Source organism: Pleurodeles waltl, chromosome 1_2 (assembly GCF_031143425.1).
Source record: "Pleurodeles waltl isolate 20211129_DDA chromosome 1_2, aPleWal1.hap1.20221129, whole genome shotgun sequence".
NCBI lineage: Eukaryota > Metazoa > Chordata > Amphibia > Caudata > Salamandridae > Pleurodeles > Pleurodeles waltl.
This window is the reverse complement of record NC_090437.1, coordinates 876,429,563-876,455,127: the sequence shown is the minus strand read 5'-3', so window position 1 is coordinate 876,455,127 and position 25,565 is coordinate 876,429,563. Positions and strand designations below refer to the sequence as shown.

The window sequence follows — 25,565 nt, the reverse complement described above, 5'->3', positions numbered from 1 at the left end:
GTGAGAGGTACTGTTCAGATGATGGTATTGTAGCAGTGCCACACATGGTTGTATGCCATCATTGACTAGATTTGCAAGGCAGTAATGGCATTGCCAGTTACCAGTCCACTGCTTGTGTTACCATCAGTGGAATGTTGCAATGGGCCTATTTTGGAGAATAGTTAATGTTTGTCTTGCTACTGTCATGGCTATGTACTGATGTACATTCCTTATACTTATAGGTGATGGGGAGTGACATGGTTTAACGTGCAGTTGCATAGATGTGATGTGGATGTAGCAGTCATGCAAGGGTAGGGAGTGGTGCATTGTGGTACTTGCTGCAGTGTGAGTTATCCATGCACTAGGTGGCCATGTGAGAGAATGGTGTCAGTAGGGTTCTGTGGCATGCAAGGGTGGATATTGGGTCAATGGAGGGCTTGTGCACGTTAGGATGGTGTGAGGGGTAGGTGGGGGTACATGCTGTGCACGGGGACATGTTGTCCGGGGAGTACAGTTGACTTATTAGTGTCCAGTCCACTAGGTGTTCCCGTCATCCCTTCTAGATGTAGAATGGCCAGGACCTTCTCCTCCCACGGTGACAATTCTGGGTGAGGTGGTGGGGGCCCACCACCAGTCTTCATGAAGGCGATTTGGTGCCTGGAAGCCATGGCCCGTACCTTCCCTGTTGGAGACTGGACCTCTATGCAGTGTGCAAAACCAAGCACACTATGCAGAGGGTTCAGGCAACCACACGTTGGTTTCCAGAGGTACAAATTAGACCACCTAATGCTCCAATTTTTAAGGTAGCTGGTCGGGCAGTTAGGCTAATCCAGGAGATGTGATAAGTATTTGCTGTATTCACAAATCCAATCATGTACCACACACACTCAATGAATATCTCGAGACTAGAATTTATAAAAAATACTTCAGACTTTTATATAATTTTTAAGACCAAAATCTTTAGAATACGTTAAGTACTTTTCTTGTTATGACTTTTTAAAGTTTTAGCAAAGTTAGTATTTCTGTGCGTAATAACAAACCACTGGAATCAAATTGGCAGTCACTATTTAAAAATGCATCAAAAAAATTGCACGGTTGAGTTACCAGTCTCTTCTCTTGCAGGATGGTCCCATCAGTCGGTAGGCACACTGCCAGCTGGAGAGTCTAAGCAACTCTCAGTTTTGGCGGGAGCAGCATTGGAGAGGTTCTTGGCACAGAGCCACCTGGAGGGGCCACTTAGAAAAGGAGCTGGTTTGCAGATTTAAAGTTGGTGCCTTGTGCCCCCCCCTTGGGCTGTTGAGGGGGTTGGGGACCCAGGGCACAGGATCCCGTGATGCAAGGCCCAGGTGACAAGGTGCAGGGTGTTTTGGAGGTCTTAGATGCTGTGCACAAAGTAGTCCAACGGAGCTGGAGTTGAGTCTCTTTGAAGGCGGCTTACAGGACAATGGGGACGCTCTGGTTGGAGGTCCAGGGTGTTCATTAAGTCCCTCGACTCGGCCTTCCTCCTGATCCTTTTTCACCTCTGGAGAGCTTGTTTTCTGCTGGTCCGACATCAGCTGACCAGTACCCGGGGTATTGCTGTATCTCGGACACTAGGAGGCACAGTGCCACCAAACTTGTCACAGATGTGGGGTATTTTCGGGGATGTTGTTGGTGTGTTGTCAGGTCCAGCTGTGACTTCCGGTCGCAGAGATATCGGTGATTGAGTGAAATGACCCTCACTGGTTTGTTTGTCCTTTGCAGTTTTCTTGCTTTTCTTGAGTGGTACCTCCACTCAGGAGAGAGATTTTGGTTGTTTGCGAAACCTGGAGGTCCTCTGGGGCTTTTGAGGTGGGTCCAGTTGTCAGCTCCTCCACAGCGGCGATTGTTTGGACTCGGGAGCAGCAGGCAGGGTTCTTGGAGCCTCTTCTGGGGCAGCAGGTCCTCGGTTCTCATCCTGGTGGGTTTCTTTGGTGCTGTCTTATTTCTTCCTCATCAATCTAAATTCCTGGTCTAGGGGAGCCCACTAAATAATTAATTTAGTGGGTGTTTTAGGGGAACCTGGTAGTGTCCACTGGGACACTTACCCTTGGGTGGCTACACCCACTATAGTGACCACTTCCTGTGGGAAGAGTCACTTCCCTAAACTTGGTTGGCTACTTTCCTCCATTCCAACTAGTAAGAAAATGAGATAGAGGGTCTACTTCTCATGCAAGTCCTTGGGGGTGGTGCATGCTCAGTGAGGCCACTCCTCCTACCCTTTGTCTGGTTTCCCGCCTTAGCTCCTGCCCAAAGTGGGGGTTTGCAAGGGGGAAAGCCCTCTGCTGCTCACCGCCAAGGTGTTGCACATTCCTGAGGGAGGGGGAGTTAGCTCCTCCACCCAGGAAGAGCATTGTCTTACAAACCAGAGAGCCATGGCTCTCCCTCAGGTTTGTATATTGGCCGTCTGGAGTGGCAGGCTGAATGGAACCAATCAGCAAATATACCAGTTCGCTTTTGCAGGGGGCACCTCTAAGGTGACCCCTGGGTTACATTTAGAGTTAAATCCAACACTGGTACCAGTTTGGATTTATTATTCTGAGTTGTTGATACCAAACAACCCAGGGTGCAGAGTAGCCATCATGAAGCTGGGAAACTCGTGTTTGAGCAGTGCCCAGCACATGTATGTAAAATGGCTGCTCTGTTCACTCACTATGTCTTGGGTTTGTCAAGGACACAGTGGGGGCATATTGCTCATGCAGCGATGCCTTCACACATAATATGGTGCACCTGCCAGAGAGGTGACTTACCCATATTATATGCAGTGTAGGGTGGACAGGGCACACAGAGGTCTTTTTAGGTCTGCCCCAGTACACTAAGTCTGCAATGGCAGTGCTGGGTGCAGGGCCCTTGGAGGTGGCACAATCAGTGCTGCTGCCCCCAGGGATCTACTCTTAATATCCCCTGCCCTGCGTACTGGGGTACCCATATACTAGGGACCTATAGGGGTATTTAAGAGTGCATCCAATTGTGCCAAGCATCACAACAGATTTTGGGAAAGAGCTCTGGCCCAGGGAACCTGGTTAGAAGGGGCCCTGGGCAGTACCACCTTCTAGAACACATCAACATCAGGCGAAAAGTGGGGGCTAACCATGCGAAAAGAGGCCTCCTCTCACATTCCCCGGTAGGTTGTTCCAACTCTTCCTAATGTACTCCCTTGTGCGTGGATGGTTCCCCACTGCATTCACCCTGATGACTATCCTCTGCCATAAGTCGTTCTTCCAGGCTATGGATGTCTGCTGGATCTTTGCTCCAAACAGTCGCAGCTCCACTCTGACAATTTCTTCCACCATTACCCTCAGCTCCTTTTCTGTGAATCTTGGGTTTTTTGTGGTGCCATGGTGGTTGTGTTGTGGGTGGGAGTGTATGTTGTGCAGGGATGCTCGGTTTGCTGTTTGTTGGTGTGAGTTTGGGTAGTGGTATGTGCGTGTGGTTTGTGGTGTTTGTGCGCAGTGGTGTGTAGTGTAATGCATGTTTAGGGTGGTGGTGCCTGTGATATTTGTGTGCTCTTGCCTCACTCTGTCAGAGTTTCTGGTAGTAAAGGGTTCTGGATATGTGTGGGGTTTTGTTTTGTAGTGCTATGGACAGGTGTGTGTATGTGTCTCAGGTGTTGAGTAATGGTATTATCCAATGTGGTGCAGTGTTCTGGTGGTGGTGGCTTTTTTTCCCGCAGCGGTTTGGACCAACAATGGATTGCTGCCTTGTTGGGACCGTGGTGCTGATTTATGAATCATTATTTGGTGGGCGGGATGTTCTCAGCGTTTTGGCTGACAGGTTTTTTCTTTTTGGGTGTATTTTTGACAGTGTTGTGTGGGTGACTCATTATACAGCGGTCTACACACCGTCATCACTGGCGGTCTATTGGCGGCCGCTTGCACGGCGGTCTTCGGTAATGACTGCCAAACTCCGAATGTCAACCTCATTCTCAGAAAGCTCACTTTGTAGCAACTGTTCCACAATGTCCTTCATGGGCCACTTCAATTATCTGTTGTTGCAGATTCTCCGAAATAACAATTCTCAGACCTCACAGGATAATGCCCTTTTGAGTCACAGATAGTTCATCTGTGATATTCTTGAACTTCTGGGTTCCTGTGTGACAGGCAAGAGGTTGAGTGTGGTGGTTCCAAGAACTGATGTGTAATAATGTCTTTCTGTTTTAACATGTCACTATCTTGACTCATAGCAGTGATAATTTGCTCCAACGATATGGCAGCTGGTGTTTGATTTTACAATTAAGTTTATGTAGGCTTCAGCTGTCTTGGAAGGGGTATCTTGACATTGTATGGGCACTCTGGGAAGTACCTAGCAGGGATTTGATTTTTTCCTGGATGACGCACAATTGTGTAGTTGGGCTCTTGTAATAGTAGGCCCCAATGTTCAATGCGAGTAGACATCTTGGCTTTTGTACAGCCAAACATAGTCAACAATGCTTGATGATCTATTGCAAGCGTAAAAGGCTTTCTGTATAAGAATGTGTGGAAATGTTCACAAGCCCACACCACTGCTAAAACGTAATCAGCTTGCAGCATTTTCTTGATGACTTCTTTTACGCCATCACCAGCAACATTCTTGAGGTATTTGATAACCTTCTTGTTATTTTGCACAGCCAAACATAGTCAACAATGCTTGATGATCTATTACAAGCGTAAAAGGCTTTCTGTATAAGAATGCGTGGAAATGTTCGCAAGCCCACACCACTGCTAAAACATAATCAGCTTGCACTATTTTCTTGATGACTTCTTTTACGCCATCACCAGCAACATTCTTGAGGTATTTGATAACCTTCTTGTTATTTGTTTGCTGCTCCTTCAAAACACGGTTGTATCCGCCTGTAGCATTATGACTCCGTATGACGTATAGCTTTAGATTGAGTACCAGTACAGTACCTCTCTTTAAAGCTTTACCAGCAGGTTCTTGGCCAACAATGTGTAGAATTCACAGTGAACCTTTCTTTCTCTTCAAAAGATTCACATCCGCTGGAGCTGTGCTTTGACTCCACATACACCAAATGTCGACTCTGCACTTCGACTGAGGCACATGTGGTACTCACGAGCAGTTTGCCTGCACCATAGCAAACTCTCTGGCAGAGCACTGTCAATCTTTGGGCTACTTATCTCCTATCTTGTAGCTAGTTATAGCATCTTTCCCAGCTAGGATACCTGCCAATAACTACACCATACATGGAGCTGTATACTGGACAACTTTATTCATCTGCGTGTAACCGCAAACAACATTTAAACCTGCATTCACTTCACCACGTTCTAACACTTACCTCACAGTTCCACGGAGTCCTGCAGGAGCTACACAACACTACACAGCCCTTTATACCTGTATGTGGCAAGGCTGTATCTTGGCCCTTTTATCATTTTCTTTATACATTGCTGACATGCCAAAGTTTCATAAACCAGAATATAGAGTATAACCAAAGTTGGGATCCCAAGCGGTGACACATCTGGCTTAGGCTGATTTGGTGATTCAGTCCCAACCACAACGGGTCGACAATATCTATTACACCGCTTAAATGAGGACAATTTGGAGAACTGACTAACTGCCAAATTATCACAAACTAAGATCATGGTATTTGGAAATAAGCAAATTACTACTTCCTGGGTTTTAATGGATGCCACAATTGAAACAGTCTATCAGTATGAGTACTTGGGATTATGATTGATACCAGGTGATCATGGACTAATCATCAATCAACTAGAAAGCTCAAATCCAGTATTATGACCAAATTGAGGGAAAGTAGCACCTTTCTAGCACCGTTCCCCCAACTTTTTTGCCTGCTGTTAGTATGTTTAGACTGTAGTACACTGGGATTCTGCTAACCAGGACACAGTGTCAATGCTCTCTCCCCTAAATTAATTTGTAAGGTAACATTTACGCCCCACAATTGGTATACTGGTGCACCCATGTAAGTTCCTAGTATGTGGTATTCAGATGCCCAGGGCATTGGGACACCACAACCCCCCCATGGGTTGCAGCATGTATTGTGCCACCCATGAGGGTCCATGAAAACTGTTTATACAGACCTGCCTTTGCAGTCTGTGTGAAATGGTGCATGCACTTTTCATTCCAGAGATAAGGCTTGCCTTATATCATGGTCACTTGACTCTGACCCTGTAAGACACCCCTAAGGTAGGGTCCTTCAGACCAAGGGCAGGGTGCATGGTTCTAAGTGTGAGGGCACCCCTGCATGAGCAGAGGTGTCCCTCCAATTCCCAGACTCCACTCCCTGAGCTTTGGAAGTACAGGGAAACCATCTTAATGTATGCAGAGGACACTGGGAAACATGAGTGGTCCAACTACAACTACATAATGGCTTCCCCGAACATAGGCATGTTTGGTATCAAACATGTTGGAATCATGCAACTACACCATTTACAGTGCTGGTTACATGATACTATATTCTGTGGGGGATTCCATAGGGGATCCCTCAGGTCTGCCTGTACAGCCTTGCAGGGTCCACATGCCAGCCCGTGCTGCTGCCTACCCCAGACACTGTTCTGCCCTCCTGCTGCTGAGCCTAACTCAGGCAGGGAAAGGCAGGACAAAGGATTTCCTGTAGGACAGGGGTGTGACCACCTCCTCTTTAGAAAAAGGTGTTTCTGGGCTGGGGTGGGGGTGCCTCTAAGCACAACCAGACTGCTTTTGGGGGTTCATTTGGTGCCATCCTTACATAAACTGGGTTGCACCAGTGCAGGAACTCCTGATTCCACAGTAAGGAAAGGGGAGTGACCACCCCCCTGTCCAACTGTTCCCTTAGGGAGGTGCACAGAGCTCTGCCAGGTGGTCATTTGATTCTGCCATCTTGGAAATAAGATGAGCAGAGGTCCCTGGGAGCATCTGACTAGTTAGTTGAGCTGGGTGACCTCCCTGACCCCCTCTGATAGGCGGGTCACTGCAGTAAGTGTCCAACTCCTTCCCGGGTTACTTAAGGGCTCCACAGAGGGTGGGACCCTAGATTCATCTGCAAGACTTCAGGAACCATCTGCAAGTCTCCTCTGCAAAGACTTCTGCAACCCCGTGGCTGTGCATGTTCCAGAGTCCCGGATACTCTGCCTGCACTTAGGACAACAAGAAGGAATCTCCCTTGGAGTGAAGGAGTCACTCACCTGCATCTTGTGTCCCACGGACTCTCCAAGGCTCTGCAATACAGGTGGTGGTTCTGTGGTTCTCTAGAGGTCTGACCTATCTTCCTTACAACTGGGAAGTTTATGGTCCCTCACTGGAGCTGCTTGGCTGGAACCCTGTGCACAACATCTGTTTGTTGTTGCAAACGCTTGTTAGCTCTTCAGCCTGAAGACTTCCTAGCTCCAAGAAGCCTCAGCCTCCAGCACTCTCCAGCTCCAAGAACACCATCCTCTCTACAATGCTGGCGATGAGGGCATCCTCTTTGTTGTGCTGCTGAGACCTCCCTGTGATTCCTGTGTCTGCCGCCAGAGGAACCTACTGGGGGGCTCCAATCATTCCTCCTGGCTCTCCTGCTTGCTGAACGCCAGCCCTGACATACCTGCCAAGGTTGGGTCACCTGGAACTTGCTAGCCCCAACAAACCCAGCAAAATATGTGCAATGCTTCACTGCATTTGCCAAGGATTGTTGGTGGTCCCGCTGACCACTGACGCCTGACCCCTGTGCAATCTGTTGAACGGTGTGGGACAGTTAATAGATGACTCCTGGGATCCTCCTGTATCGCCTTGACTCCACAGCTGCACTTCTTAGTCCACTGTCCTGCAGGAAGCATCATTGAGAAGGGTAGGCATTGCCCTCCTGCACCGCCTGGGCACCTATGGGTGGTCTGGACTCTGTCCCCCCTCTCCTTCAGTCCTCTTGCTCTGGAATTCATGCCTGGGTTCCACTTATTGGTCCATGGGTCACAACAGCAGCTAGAGAAGGGAGATCCCCATTGACTTCAGCGAGAGGTTCCAACACGATTTCAGCTCCATGCACGTGTGCTCGCTGGTGTAGGTACTCCACTGCTCTGGGTATCCATGGGTGGGGGCATTATCCAACCTCCCTTGTCCCAACTGGTTTCCTTAGGGTCCTTTAACAGGAACACTTCAACCACGACTTCCTCATGTTAGCCTATGGACACTGACCCAAGATTTCTATTCTGCACACGGGGGCCTGGGGAATCCTACCTACTTACCTTTAGGGTTTTAGTACTTCCCCGGTCCTAAGGGTTCTTGTGTGGTAGAGTGGGCTGGGAGTGATTTTTGCATTTCATTTTTTTAGTATATGGTTTGCACCCTCCCCCATAGGGGCCCATGTAATTTTATGCCTTCATTTAAGTATATAGTTGTATGACCATATCTCCGGTTAGGACATACATCAAAATGTATTCTAGAGTATGTGTTACAATAAATATTACATCTTTTTAACACTGGTGTGGTTCTTTTCCTGTGTGCACATCACTGACTGACCTGTGTGGTATTTGCAACCACTTTCCACCCTCCTGTTCTCCACAGCTAACATTATGAGACCTCTAGTTATCTAGAGCCACCTACACTATCACTAAGGTTTGCCTGGACTCAGTACAGGGTGCCTCACCTATAGGTGTATACCATATACTGAGCCAGTCTTCTACACAAATCAAGAAGGAGATTTTCAACTATTTGGTGGAAGGGCATTTAATTAATGCTAAAGTTCTAAGACCGAAGCTCATTCCTACTTCATGCTTCGCTCATCTTATCCAATAAGCTCATACTCAACTTGGACAACGTTTTTCTGCAGAGTGTACACAAACGTTTACATCTCCACACAGCCACCATTGTGTCATCAGGTTGGAGCTGAATTTAAAATCCATAATGTAACTCCTTATTAGGGCTACTTTGAACTATTTATGTGATTGTGATGATGCAGATCTTGCAACTATGAAATCCTTAATATATTCAAAAGTTGAATAAACCTCACACAAGGATATGGAGCTAACTAAATACATCATCAACCATAAGCAAGGTTTTAGAAACAAAGGACTTTACCAGATTTGGAAACTCTGGCCAAATTGAATTGAGTGTATCGTAAATATATCTTAAAAAAATCTTTATTTAGTAGTTAGGGGGAGAACGATTTTACTATGCTCCAGAAATAGAAGCATAAGGAACTAGTTTCAGTATCTTATTACATACCTCATCAGGGTTACATCAGCTCGACTTTGCTGGGCACAATTAAACTGAAATACCTAAGAGTTAGACTTCTTTCCATTCCTATTTTTGAATTTGAGGGGTTCTAGAACAGTCTCATGCAATGAAAGTCTGCTTGTCGACTTTGTGGATACAAAATGGAAACTCTTATGCATGTACTATGTATATGTTTAAAATTATATTGGAGAAGATTTTAGCTGTGATCGACTTTTAATGAGGCAAACACAAGATTGACTACTGAGGCTGTCAGATACTGTTTCCTTATTAAAGATAACACTTCTATCATAAAACTAACAAGATGTTTAGAGCAAGCTTATAAAGCATTAGGATCATGTTCATAATATATTTTAACCTTTCTATGTTTTATATAAAGATCATGAGATGCGGTTTTATTGTAATCCGTAATATTAATATAATAAAAGTGATCAGTACTACTACTACTACTATACGCGCTTTGCAGAGAGGTATTGTTTGTTATGTGTTTGGGTATCTCAGTTGTTTTTAAAAAGTGCTTGTGATGCGGGATTAATGAACTGCACACAGTTACTAAAGAGCTGTAATGTGTATTTAAATAATAGTCTTGGCTTCTGAAAAAGCATTATGGAACCGCAGATGATAAAAAGAGGAATCAAAAAAATCATTGAAGGTTTTGTCCTATGTTTCTGCCTAAAACAATACTAAGAGTAAACTTGTAAAGTAGGCCTTCAGCATCAATTTATCTTATTCTACTGTTTTTTTTGTTTAAGGCGAGAGAAGATAAACATTATTGGAACCCTTTTCCTTTAATCCCTCTTCTATTTTGGGATGATTTGTATCGGTTGAGGGAAGGGGCCCACCTTTGTCACTATAATATTATATTGAACTCAGCAAGGCAGGCATAGAAAAAGGGCATAGGCTCAAATCAGGTGGTGCTCGACTATGGCTATCCAGGGATGGACAGGGATGGGCAACCTACAAATAATGACATTTCATGCACTGGACTTTTCAGTTAACTAATTGCGGAATGATGTGGTAATTTGTAGGGTAAAATAAAGGAGATGTTGTTTTTTAGCAGCTCTGAGGATTGCCTATCTCCCACAAGTGATACATGAAGTAATGGTATTTCATTAAATAAAGGCCAAATTTGTGAAAGGAACTACAAGTACAGACAATGTAGTCATTAAAAACCCTGAGGAATCAGACATAGCAAAGTTGGAGGAGGAAATCTCATGAGTGCTAGTGATGAAGATGGAAGAATTGCAATAAATGACTACTGATACAATAAAAGAGTGAACACTGCTTCACAGGAAGTGCTCTATGAACAGGAGGGACGGAGATAATTTGTTAAACTAGTGGAGTAAACTGGACTAGAAAGTAAGTATTTATATGTCATAGGGGACCAAGAATTATGTTAGGTACAATATGCTGCGTGCATTACAATGGTCACTATAAATTACTATTTAGACCTCAAAATCTCCACAAGATAAAACAAATAGTATGAAATAGTGTTGTGAATGAGGACCTACCACATAGAATGAGAAAGACCATTATTGGGAGAGAAACACTGCTAATGAAGGAGAATGAAACTGCTATTGGTTCAATGAAAAGTGTCAAGCCACTGGTTCCCAATGGATCATGGAAAGAATTAAGGGGGTCATTAAGACCTCTGCGGTCTTTTCAAAAGACCGCTGAGGCCGCGGGAGACAGAATACCGCCATTGCCGGCGGTATTTCTGTCTACCTATTAAGACATTTCCGCTGGGCCAGCGGACGGTAACAGTGTTACCGTCCGCTGGCCCAGCGGAAATGTCACATCAACATTGCAGCCGGCTCGTAATAGAGCCGGCGGCAATGCTGATGTGCAGCGGGTGCAGTAGCACCCGTCGCACATTTCACTGCCCGAAATTCGGGCAGTGAAATGCGCAACGGGGCTATGCCTGGGGGCCCCTGCACTGCCCATGCCAAGTGCATGGGCAGTGCAGGGGCCCCCAGGAGCACCCCAAGCCCCCTTACCGCCGGCCTTTCCATGGCGGTGTGTACCGCCATGGACAGGCCGGCGGTCGGGGACTCATAATTCCCAGGGCAGCGGTGCTGGCACCGCTGCCCTGGGGATTATGACCGCCAGGTGGAATCCTGGCAGGAAAGTGGAGGGGCCGGCGGTATGACCGTGGCAATTCCGCCACGGTCATAATTGCTGGCGGAACACCGCCAGCCTGTTGGCGGTGTTACCGCCAACATACCGCCGGCCGCCAGGGTCGTAATGACCCCCTAAATGTAGAATGTCAGGTAAGGAAAATATTTCCATTCAACCTCAGAGATACCTATATCACAAAATAATCACACCACAGAAATACCCAGATGACTGGGCATCATCTTGCTCAATTTCACTGATCAAAGAAGAAACAAAATCCCAGTGACTTATTTAGAGCCAGTCATAACTAGGAGTAGAAAACCGCAAGGCCCTATAGTCGACCAATCAAGCTTAAGGGGATCGTCACTCTATTTAAAATGATTTCTTTACATTCTACAAAGCATGCATTTTGAAATTCCCCCAAAAATGTATAGCGTACAAAAGTGATCCCCTTTAGACACCTCATGTATGATGAGGGGCTGAGTCTGGGCATTCAAAAGTAATATTGAGCTAGCAATTAACAATTCAATCCATGTGGCACACACATAACTGTTATATGTTTTAAAGAGCTCATGTAGGTGGACACTAAAAAATACCTATGAAGCACTGAAAAGTGCACAGCAGAAATGCCCTTTGATACAAAATCTGTAGTGTCCTCAAGGGAAAAAGTAGCAGATGTAAAACTGATGATTCAACTCTAGAGACATCCCTTTATGGTGTGCTAGGTAATGCATTAAATCAAGAAACTAATGAAGTTCTAAGAGCGGGACCTTTTAGGCATCTAAAACTAGATGATACGCTAACATATGAAGTTTCTGTCATATTCAAGGAAGAATTTTGCTTGGAGAAACATCAATTTTAGAGCTACATTGAAATAGAATCAGCCAATATTCAGGATACATTTGGCACCCATAGTCTTCATACTGGGCACATTGCGAGAAAACAAATGGCAAGTGGATCTAAGAAAACTGGAGAAGGAGTGCTAAGAGTCCAACATATGCTTAAGGGAGATGGTGATTTAGCAGCTGAAGCTGAAACTGCTCAGAAGGAAAAACATGCACCATGTGTATTACACTAGGGCAGTGGTAAGTGAATTAGAGTAACTCTCCGCAATCCTGATATGTGACAGGACAAGAAATCTTTTTACATACTTTAGAGATATGAGCAGATGTAGCATATGTAAAGTGACCTCACCTTTGGTGGGAAGACAGTCAAAGCAGACAGTCCTAAAGCTGTGGGGATATATAGAAACCCCTTCATAAAGGAAAATATACTTTCCCCAATGTTGATGACAGCCAAGTAGAGGAGCGGTGAAATGAATGGCTGTGACCTGATTCATAAAACAAATGGCTGAAAGGTAGAAACAGGTAGATGATGCTAGAAATAATATTATATAGAAAGGGCTTGTATGACAAAAATGTGTTAAATTTAGGGGCAACTGGAAGGAACCCTTTGTTCCCTGAGATAATGGCTGAGATATATGGCAGAAAGAAAACGTACTGTTATGTATTGCTCTCACAGAGACCGATCACTGTTATCACCTAATGCTAAATGTGGTTATTCACTACTAAGACATAGCAATACTAAAGACCTCCCCGGGTTTTCCCATGCCTATCCCGGCCTCCTGAGACCAGAACCAAGGGGTGGCCATCAGTGTCTAACACCTTCTTCTGCACCTCTCGGGTTTCCACAGACCTGAAGGAGGGAGAAAAAAGCCGGCTGAGCTCTGCTTCTTCCACTTGCCACATTCTCTGTTACTGTGAGTCTCTGCAGACCCATTCTGACAAGGGTTGTAAAGCATAGCTGTCAAGGCTCTCAAGAACCTGGTTCTTTGCTCCATGGAAATCAAAGACCATAGCTTATACAGAGAGATAGTGTGAAGTCACATAGGGTGGTGGAAGTGGATGGCAGGAGGTCTGGTGTTGCGTTTTAGCATTTGGGTGAGGGGTAAGGGATTAAATAGAGGCTGCTGTGGCAGGATACCTGCTTTTTTGTTTGGAATGATGGAGGGGAAGGTATATGCAGAGGGTGGTGGGAGGGAAAGGTATGGGCAAAGGGTGGCAGAGTAATTCCCAGAATACGAGATAATGATTTGTTTTATACTTGTGATGTGGAGAGAGTAATTCTTGGAGTGGGCATGGATTTTAAAATTTGGGTGAAAGAGGGTAGATGGTCATGTGGCAGTGGGGTGCCAGAAACGTAAAGATTGAGTGGGGATGCAAGATGTCCATGTTGTGCATGGCTCCTCCTTGACTCATCTGCCCCTTGCACACTTGATGAAGGCAAGGGAATATGAAATGGAGGTGCCACACATAATACAAAATAATAAGTGGGTCACTGTGACGAAAGGAGTGTCTTCTCCCACATGGCAAGTGATAACACTGGCAACTGTTGTGGTCTATAAGATGTCACTCAGAATTGTTGTGAGTTAGTCATCTATAAATTTAGATATTGTTCTGAATTCGTATCTCTGGATCAATCCAAGATGAAATAAAGCTACTGATAAAATACGTGATCTGAACCTCAGAATGTCCCTTCCTTTGTTATGCTTTGTGATTCTGATCAAGTTTATGTTTCTTAATGTAAAAGTGCAGTATTAAGAGCAAACTTAAATGATTGCTTAAAGAAACATGTGGTTACGTGAGAGATACTTCGATGTATTTAGATATGGGTATCATAATTTTAAACCACCCATACACTTGCGTTTCGTAACGTCAGTGTTGGCAATAATACAAATCCCTCTCTCTCTCTATATGTTAATATAAATTCCGCTTCCCCAAAGATCATTTGAGTTTATATGAATCTGTAAGGACGTAGGATTGTTGATATTGTACAGAAAATAATCGGGTCGAATAATGGAAAACACTTTACCACTCTTGCTGCTGTTTATGGTCTTCTTCCTCCTCTTTTTCTTGAGCCAGTTCTTGTTCTACTGCTTCAAGCTCTGCAGATGTTCGCTCTAGCAATGCTGAAACAGTATCCTATTAATGTAAAATAAAAAGCAAATCATGACTTGTCAAGAGTAAAAAAATAATCGATTCACATCTCTTCCTGAATCACATTTGCCTTATCTCACTGTTCATTATTTATTTAATGTGTTTAATGTTTTTTTAAGCTATTTAACTCCAAAGGGTGTCAAGCTGCTGTAAAGGTAACTTCAACTATCAAGGTTTTTCACAACACATACAAATTGCAGATCAATTCAGTGCAGATTAAGTACAAGAGGCAGCGAGCATTGGCAAAGCCAAAAGGTCTGGCTTTAATGTGATAACGATTGAAAACACAGGCATTCAAAGACATGCATACAGAAATGCTGTTTGCATGCATGGGCGATTTAAAGCCAGACCTATGCATATATGTACATGTTTACAGTGTGTATATATATTTAGGCTAACCATGTAGTACGCTCCAATATTGCAATTGCAATTGAGGGATTCTGGTGACATAATAACCCATGAATGCACAGTGGTTTGTAACTGTCACCAGAACGCCAGGATGTCAATATCAGTCGATTGTATAAGCAAGCTGTTGTGCATCTTTGGCATATATGTTCCTTCAGGGTAGTTGGCTTAAAAAAAGAAAGCGTTTTTTTTATGTAGCTAACAATGTAGAATTATAGGAAAAAAGTTTTGATAAAAACACCTGTTCTATTTGTAGAAGGGAACATTTGTTGAAGCTGGTCTCGTTAAGGTGCAGCTAACAATGGGCAGTGATTGGAATTTGAACATTAAGGTTGTATTTAACATTCATGAATAGATTGTTGTTAAAACAATTGACACTGTTGACAGCCAGTGGGATTATTAAATTTTGTTGCATGTACAACATACTTTTGGATGTATTAGACATACCATATAATTTGCCGCTTATGCAAATTTGAAAAAAAAAAATTGCCAGCTCTAGTTGGTCAAAGCAATACTTTCACAGAATGTCACATAGGTTGCCATTTCTTGTAGCATACTTTGGTAAATGATGATATGGTAGATTTTAATATGAGAAACAACGAAAAGCAAATAATCATTAAATTATTAGAACATTAGAGAACGTGAAATGTTCCTTGTTATGGCGTTATAAAAAACATTCAGACTTTGCTCACTGGTGAGAGATCAGTTTAAAGACATTTGATAATGAGACGAATTTTGATCAGGGTAATCATATTGATTCATACCATCACAATATCACAAAGGGATTTTTATTGTTTCTAGTGGGCTTTTTATGATGTTACAAAGATTTCAATGAAATGTATGAAAAATCGTCTGAATACTAATAAAGTTGAATACAATATTGGTTAAAACAAATGGAAGTATTTCTTCTATTTCTAAGATCAACGCCACCCTAGGATTAAACACCATTAATATTTTTGCAGCTTTACCCTGTAACGCTTGACGATTTACAAATCTTCATGAAACTTTCTAAAAAAAAGTTCATCCATTTCAGCTCATTCCTGGAAAGTTTCAGGCTGATCCATTAAGCAGATGCTGAGAAAAAAGGGGGCCACAAAGCATGAGTTTTTGTGGTTTGGTGTTAATTTGTTCAGTAGGTTTTGAGATCTTAGGCTCCAAAAATATTTTCATATCTGGAAGGCTGGGTTCAAGAGACCCTTGTGAGAGTCACTCAAATCCAATTTTAAACAATAGAGAGTTCGGATTGGCCCAGGGAGCTTTGATGTTTTTTCCATGGACCAATTTGCTCCCATTGGAAGGAGAGCTCCGATTGGCTGCCAACAACATGAAAAAAAAATAGCTATCAGCCATTTCAGGATTTGGGGACACAGTCCCCGTTGTATTTGAAGAAAAATGCAAGGGGGATATCCTGCCTCTCCCCTCACCCCCCACAAAGTTCCCCCACACAGTCCCTCTGGGGTCACAATGAAAAGGTTATTATTATTATTTTTTAATTGAGATCCCGCAGGACTCGTGCAGGATAGCAAATATTTTTTTTTAAATCAATACAATCAGTTGCCGTTTTCTAATTAAGTATGCTGCCCCCCTTCCCCAAACTACAGATGTACCCAAGGGACCTCATCCTCTGGGGCCAAAAACAGACAGAATGAGCAGTGGGCTGCTCAAATGGGTTCCAAACAACCTCGTCCCTGGGGCCAATGTGTGCAGGTTTAGGGGAGGGGCCACATAGCCCCTCCCCCCGGCATAATAGGGCCCCAGGGAGACATCCTCTGTGGCACAACAATAAAATCAGGGGAGGGGGCATGCAGCCTCCCTCACCATGCCTTACAACGCCCTGGCAGACACATCTTCTGGGACCGACTCCTGGACCCCAGGGACACAGTACTGCTCCCTGCCTGCAGGATAGGTGACAGAAAAAACAAAAGGTGCTCCCACCCGGCACAAACATTGAAAATGCCCCTCTGTTTCTCTGCTCATGCTCTTGCAGCCAGGAAAACTGTGATTGCTCACACCCAGGGGTAGTAAGGAGAAATATCTGCTCCTGCAGAGTGGTAGCAATGCCAGCTTCAGCATGAGAGCAGGCTGGGGTCACAGACACCCAGGGGCTCCACTCTTCGCTTCTGTTATGTTTGGTCACAGGGGGTGGGATCCTATGGGCCCGTTTCGGCTTGAGGAAGAGGGCCTTGCACCACCCTCCCCTAAAAGTAATGTATGTGTTCCCAGGAGATTGGGCCCCATAGGGCCTCTTAAGGCTCAGAAATGGGGCCACGCATCCCCCTCCCCTATAACTAAAATATGGCTGGGGGTCTATTTGGGCTCACGGAGGGTGCCACGTGTTAACGTATGGCCAGGGGATTGGGATCTCCAGGGCCCATTTGGGCTTGGGGAGGAGATCAATGCATTCCCTCCTCTTTATAAAAAAAAAGGCTCTAGTGGATGGGAACCCAGGACCACTAGAGGCATTGGGGCGGGGCCAGCATACTCATTCCCCTTTTTTAAAAACAAAAAGCCCCAAGGATGGGATGAGCAAATCCCCTCCTCCAGCGGGGGGTTGGCAGTCACTGGGGCATTGGTAGAAGGGCTTGGGCACAGTCCAAAAGCCATGCTCGGCAGGAGTTGGCTGCTCATGTTGGTTGGATGTAGGGCCTGGCCAAAGGCTATGCACAACATGGGGTTGCCTGACAGAAAGGTTGGTCTCAGGCCCAGCGGCCAAACACCCAATGCATGTGGTCTGTGTGCAGACGGTGGTGGGCTTTAAGTATATTAATAAATTAATACTTTATGTTATGAAAAACGCTAGCAATTCACTGAAAAAATAAAGAATAAAGTGATGTTATAGTTAGGTGAACATATCAGTGACAGTGTAATGTTTTAAACTAAAAAAACACTGAAATTTACCAGTTACTGTTATTTCTATTAACTATAGCTTGTGCCTTAAGGTAATTTTAACTTTTGGCATCACCCTGCACAGCTAACTACCCAACATATTAAATTACCCATGACATGTTCTATAACATCACTGATAACATTACTGTAACACTTGAAATTACATCATTGATGACAAAATGGAGCATGGCGGGGGCACGAGTTATAGTTTCTTGGGGGCCAGAGTTTATAAATAGGCGTATATATATTATATATATCATATTCAAAACATTACCCTGTCACTAAAAAGTTTCAAAGTTTCACATAACTATAACATCACATTAACCTTTGTTTTCTTCATTGAAAAAAAAACTATATATATATATATAGTTTTTTTTTCAATGAAGAAAACAAAGGTTAATGTGATGTTATAGTTATGTGAAACTTTGAAACTTTTTAAGTGTTGTCAGCCAGTCAGAGATGTCCATTAGATGTATATATATATATATATATATATATATATATATATAAATATATATATATATATATATATATATATACATCTGATGGACATCTCTGACTGGCTGACAACACTTCAAACCAGTGTTGGCAACTATCTAGGGAATCAGCTTGACCGAGTCCCAGAAACAAAGTAAAAATAAAATGGAAAGGGCCAGGGTAGGGACATTCTGACCCCCTTAGCACCGGTAGGGGTGGGGGTTAAACATTAAAATAAATTATGTTATTTTTTTGCCGCAAGATTTGCAGCACTTTAAAAAAAAAAAAAAAACAAGTGCGGGCTCCTGTGTTTGTTTATTTTATAGGCCTCTGGGTGGCCTGTAGGGGGTGCAGGCCTCCCCTCCTAAAAAAAAAAATGAAGGCTCCGGGGAGGAGGTGGTCCGTGGAGCTGTGGGTGGGCCCCCCACAGCTTCACGGACCACCTCTGCCCTGAAGCCTTCATTTATTTATTTTTTATGAGGGGAGGCCCGCACCCCCCACACTGCCCTGGGGACCGCCACTTCCCAGCCCTTCAGTTTTTATGTATGAGGGGCCCAGAGGTCCCCTGCGTCCCGAGGACCACCACCCCCCTGGGCTTCTATTGTATCATAATGGAAGGGCAGTGGCCCCCCGCTGCCCTGGGGATCGCCACCTCCCCAGGGCTGCCTTATCTATAATATGTTGGGTGCCCCCATGCCCCGAGGACCACCACCCCTCAGGGCATCGGTAAAGGTAGAGACGGGGGCCCATGGCCCCCCCACACCTCAGGGATCACCACCTCCCGTGGCTTCTAATTAAATACATGTGGGGGCCAACCCTGGTACCACCACTGCCGGGGCAAAGTGTAAAAAAATGAAGGGGGCTCCCTATGTGACCCCAAGGCCCTGGGGACCACAACCGCCCCCAGGATATGCCCGGCTCCAACTATGTCCCGGGGTCCCCCTGGGACATAACATTTTGCTGTGGCTTGGGTGCAGTGCTGCAGCCAAGCCACAGCAAACACTTCGGGTTTTGACAGAGGGAACTTTAAAAAGCAGGTCCCGCTGTCCAAATCCTAACCTTTGCCACAATTACTTCACATATTATATCACTGATGACATATTCTATGCCATCTTTCATATTCTCAAAGCAACATTTGGAATAAACTTACTGATGATACAACGGTGCATGGCGAGTGCGTGAGTTACTTTTACCTTAGGGCGCAAGTTTTAGTTACTTGAAAGAACTCTAACTAGAACTGCTGAATTTCTATGGTTTTGTATGAGTAAATTCAGAACCTAATTATAACGTCCCTGTATCCTTTGTTTTTTTTAGTATATATATATATATATATATATACATATATATATATATATATATTTAGTTTTTCAGTATATATATATATATATATATATATATATATATATATATATATATATATATATATATATATATAAAAACACATGTGTGTGTGTGTATATATATATATATTTTTTTTTTAAACTACCTAGAGGCAGTCGCAACTAGGTAGTTATATTAGGACCTAGTTTCTAACTTTCTATAGAAGAGTATTTTTTGTGTTGCTAATACTTTTGCCACCGTTTGATGAATCTTCACAAAACTTTGCAAAAAAACAATGGACCTCACTTCAGCTGCTGGGTGTAAAGTTTCAGCGTGATCCGTCAAGCGGGGGCCGAGAAAAAGGGGGTCCCAAAATGCATTCTCCCCAATAATTTTTCCATAGTGATTTTGAACACCGTCAAATTTGGTAGAGAGGTAGCGCTTGGTCCAGAAAGAGGCATTTTTGTTATTTGGTGTCAATCCATTCAGTAGTTTTAGAGAAATTAAAATAAATCCAAATTTGTATGTATAGGGACAAACTGCAGCTCTGCGTGACAGAAGGTAGTATTGTGATTGGCTGGCCACAACCTGAGGACAAAGTTGCGGCTGCCATCTTATCTACCAGTGCATGGCCCCGGGATATATAAACAGGGGCTGAAATTCATAGAAGGGGTCAAGGTAGAAGTACTCTGACTCCATGAGGTTCACCTATGAGTGTCTGAGGGACCACTTTTGAGTTTCAAATGGTTTAAATTTCTTATTTTCATGATTGCAGTAGTTGCGACTCTTTTGTGTCCCCCTGTGCAACCCCCGTGTAATGTCGCAATGGAGTCACGAACTCGGGCACAAAAACATAACAAAATATATACACTGACACACACAGAGACACCCATGTATTCGCTCACAGACCCACTCTGACAGTCATGCACTCACTCACAGACCCACTCACACACTTATTCACCATCTGACACACCCACTCTAACTGTCATGCACCCACTTGCAGATCTATTCAGACAATCATTCACCCACTCACAGACCTACTCTGGGTAGCAAACTCTATTAGACTTCCACTGAGACTCCATTACACTTCCACTTAGGTTTTAAGAAATGTATTGTGACATGAAGAGATGTGAAAGCAAACGATATGAAAAATATGGTGGTGTTATCATTGAATATGTACTTTTATTTTGCAAATCTGCGACAGAGTCATAACTCCGAATTGAAAAAAAAAATGTTTTTTATTTTTCATTAAAGAGTGTTTGTGATATAGGGTGGCTCTGAAAAGAGCCTTTCTGTTTGTTGTGTGTATATGTTTAGTACACACAAGAGTCAATTGTCAAGTTACTGGGAAACACTCTGTTGCCTTTATCTGTAAAATGCACACCATCTCGCCTATATATGCCATCCATGTGAAACTGGAGGTTAATATTGGAGATGCAGCCCATGTTATTGTCTCTGAGGAATGCCGAAATACTTTTATTAACCTGTTTCCTAGATTTGTCAATAAGTGGACAGAAGTGATTTGACCACTTCCATTTTTGTCTCTGCCATATGTTAGAAAACACATGTGAAGTTTGAGGGAAATAGTGGGTAAAGGTGTGTTGTACAGTTTTTGCTTGTTAAAGATTTGTATGTCCGACGAAAACAGTTTCCAGTTTGTCTTCTATATGCTGTATTGATTCACAAGTCTCAACGCTTAAGTGTTGATGCTGCATTTATTAATATTGGTAGTATAGTTTTCAAAGAAGGAATGTCCTATGTAGCATTGTCATGAGTACAAACATTATCTGATTTCAGATTGATTTTGATGAAAAGATGGTTAGTGCAGATACTAATAGCACAGTATACTGTTTATGAAAAGCAGGTAATATTGTCTAAGGGGAAACTAACCAAACAGTCAAAGGAATCTATAGAAAAAAGCAAAAACAAAGTTAAAGAACAAACTGTCCAGAAACGAAAACTGGAAAAGGATGGAGATAGTGTAGGCTATTAGCTGGACAACACTACAGGTGGAAACTGCTATGTTAATGTTGTTCTCAACGTTCTCTTCCATTTACCACATGTTGTAAATGCAATTCAAGACAAACCAAGGAACACATTGTGCACAGTACTATCTAATTGCCTTCAACGCTTATCTTGTGATAGAGCTGTAATACATTTGGCTTCAGGTATTTGACAACTAGTATACAAATGTAGTAGATCTTTAGTATTTACTTTCAACCCTCAGCAAGATGCACAAGAATTTCTTATGGTGATCCTTGGAGTTGTAGAAGATGAAGAAGTAAATATTAATGAGATATTTGGACTAAGTTATACATGGAACCATGAATGTGAAGATTGCTCGTTCACATCTACAATTGAAGTTTAATCTGAGCGATTTCTGTACTTAACTCTGCCTGAATCTAAAACTGTGACTTTTGATAAGTTAATAAAAAAGAGTGAACTAAATATGACATGTCTAACCTGTAATTCAAATGTATTCTCTACATTGCTCATACAGAGGGGTGGAAAATACATTATAGCAACGATTCAGAGCAGATGGAACAAAATTGTATACTGAGATTTCAAACTTTAAAGCTGGGCAAATATCAATTTCTAGTAGAACATACTGTACTTTGGCAATCATTTTCCATAAAGGCATACATATTAAATCAGGACATTGTATATCTATATCTATTGAGTCAAACTGGATGGACAGAGTGTAACAACAGCACTCTGAAATTTAAACAAAAACTGCTTTTCAAACGTCTAAATTCTTACCTACTATTCCTTTAGCCAAAGTTCTGAGCATGCTTCTTTTAAACAAATATGAGATGCAGTCTTTTGTATGGACATATACACTGCTCAATATATTACACAGCCTATCGGGGATCATGATATAAAAGAGCTATCAAAACAGTAAGTTGCCATGAATGAGGTGGAAGGATTTATTCAATAAAAGAAATGTACAGCATTTTCTCTACAGGGATTTTCAATGTTTATGACATCATTTGGCCTATCAGGGGTGATGTCAACAAAACGATATCCAAAACATAAACATGGATGGACAGTTTTGATAGAATGTCAGGAAGAAAATGACCATATGGGCTTCTGTGTACTTGGCTCACAAGTGTTGTTCAAATAGCTTCAAAGGAGATTTGGATTAAAATGACTATACGGTCTGTCTTTACATGGATCATTATTGTTTAAGACATCATTCAGCCTATCAGGAGTCATATAGAAAAAATAAAGTATGGTTAAAACATCTTCACATGATTCCAGGAAGAAAAAAATATTTATCTTTTCACAGTGTGGATTACCATTGTTTAAGACATCATTCAGTCCATGAGGCATGATGGTTACAAAAGGATGTGCAAAAATCATTACTGGATTATTTTTCTTAGTAGTTTTGTATCAGCTACAATACTACACAATAGTTTTTTTGTTACATACCATCTTTTCATTACTGTGGTAAGTGCATCAAATATAATGAAAATTGCAGTGAGTGCAATTTACAGTATTACTTACATGTAATTCTGTACTATGTAGGTACTGTTTTTTTTCTACAATTTAAATGATTGTTTTTTCCCCACTGTTCAATGATGATTATACAATACTCTGTTTATATGTAGTAGTTTAAAGAAACTGAGAACAGAAAAGAGGGAAACTGAAATGTTTAGTAAATATATACTGCTATAGCATAATAATCGTATACTCATTTGTTTAACTGTTTTATAAGCATCAAAGTAACATATTTATATTCTTTTTTTAACAGTATCTGGAGAGAAATAACATCAAATACAGAAGATAGTGCACAGGCTGAAAACAATTTTTTGTTGCATATATTGACAATTGTTTAATCTTAGTGAGTGATCTTTATTAGTAACACAGTGCATTTTCTGGTTTCTAAGTTATACAGTGTGTGACACACAGTTTCTCAAATTGTCATGTAAGTACTTATATAACTGTATATACATCAGTTATAAATTAATTCACTCATTTACTTACTCACTCATACAGATATGGTACCATTCAGTCACACATACAGTACTCATACACTGATTAACTGATATTAGTAGCATATCCATTTAGCTGCATACTAGTTATGTAGTCATGTGTCAGAAAAGAAATGTGCTCGTGCACCCAGTTACTTAACCATCCAAAACCAACTAAACTTTCTCTCTCATCCATCCCAATACTGTTACACATATTCACCAACTTAAACAATCACTTACGTAGCTAATCATTTATGGATACAAACACTGAGACATACTATCACTCACACATGAAGTCACTGATACACCCAGTCATTCATCGGTATACACACTCATATACTCAATAACTAAACTTTACAAACACTCATGCAGTCATTACGTCGCACAATCCTTCATTCATTCTCCCACTGAGTGAATCATAGACTGAGTGATACAGCAACGCACACACCTAAGAATCCACTTATGTATCTATTCTCTCACATATATAGGAAGTCATAGATAGTCGTACATCCTCTCTCTTACCCATGATCCTTCTTGTGTACCCAATCACACACTTACTTAAGCACTGAAACACCCAGTCAGTAACAGATATATCACTGATACACCCTACGACTCTTCCATACATTACTTATCTACCCAATCACTTACCAAAACAACCACTAATGCAACTTATCAGTGATGCATACATGCAAGTGTGCACCCGTTCACTTAGCCATACAGCCAGTCTTACATGTGCACACAACCAGTCACTTACCAATACAACTATTATTGTACCCATTTACTCACCCCTACAACCACTGATGGAGCCATTCACTCACCCATACAGGCATTCACACACCCAATCACTCACCCATATAGCAACTCACACACCCATTCACTCACCCATAGAGTGACTCACACACTGTTAGTCACCAACAGAGGAAGTCATGTAGCCCATCAATCATCCATACAGCCAAGGACACATCTATCCACTCACCCATACATCACTGACACACCCCGTCATTCACCCATACATACACTCATAAACACAGTCACCTGTGCACTCACTCATATACCCACTCAGTTACCCAAACACCTAATCATGCTTCCAGTCACTCTTTCATACTGGTATTGATACACCCATTCACTCAGGCATCTACTGATTCATGCTCACAGTCAACACACATACATCACCCTATGCAGGAAGTCACTCATTCTTTCACTAGTGCATACATAGCATCACTGAACTACACAAGTTCTATACACACAATCTGCCACCTTTCAAATCAGTAATGAAATATTTAGTTTTATAATATAAAATGTGGTTCTAAAAGAACAGTTTTCTTTAGAGTTCTGTGTGTTTTTTGTGCTTTTTTAACTATGTTGATGATTTTTGTGTTTTAGTGGTTATTTTTGAAAAAAACGAACATTACTTGCAATGGCAAGCAAAACAATTTGGGTACTCTGCAAAAGCAGAAGAAAAAAAACTGTAATTTTAACGTTTCTGCGCATTGATCGTTTGCACCACATTTGGAACAGCTTGTTCACCAAAGCTCAAAACTGTGTCACAATTAGCGACAAAAAATGCCAACTTTAGCAAATTCTAGGTTTGGAGGAACTCCAGTTATGTGGCGTGCACCAGATGATGTCTCAGGCTGGTCAGCAGATGCAGTAGAATCATCTTCCGTCTCCAGCCTCTGCATTTGTGTTCATGCGGGTTGAGTTGAGTGCATTGTGTTTAGATGTTTGAACACGGTCGACGCTTCACAGGAATATTTCCATTCAGTCGCTCTGGACAACACCTTTTTATAAAGAGAGCATGTCACCTTTGTGGCATTTACTTTTTTTTCTCCTTCAGGAATGGAGAAAAATTGCGAGACAATGCTCTCCTTTCTTTTCTTTGGCTGTGCCTCTTCTTCCTCCACTATGGTGACATCTTCCACTGCCCACTGGTCTGCTGGAGCTGCCATCTCAAAAATCCAAAGAAAGCACAAGGACTAAGTATGTGATTGTGCACAGAAGTGTGAAAACACACAGACACTCCCAAAGGTAAATTGCAATGGATGAGACCTCTCACTGTATCAGATGGAAAGAACCTTAGCCAATATAATTGCTTTTCTTTTCCAGGTAACATTATTGCAAACTCTCAAAAGTTGTTCAAATGTAGATTAAAGTGTATTTCTTGTTCATAGTTATGTAATGATTAATAAAGCCTATATATGTTAATTTTGTATTTTTAAAAATCACCGGAGTCACATACCCTGCTCTAATCCGGAAC

At 42.4% G+C, this 25,565-nt stretch overlaps 1 protein-coding gene across 1 annotated transcript in view; it reads right to left on the bottom strand.

Moving 5' to 3' along the window:
• Positions 1-25,565, bottom strand: part of WWC2 (WW and C2 domain containing 2) — an 800,549-nt gene that overhangs the window by 233,595 nt on the left and 541,389 nt on the right. The window contains exon 17 of the mRNA XM_069199258.1: positions 14,122-14,231. Coding sequence (XP_069055359.1) covers positions 14,122-14,231 — 110 coding nt within the window. The remainder of the gene's footprint in view (positions 1-14,121; positions 14,232-25,565) is intronic.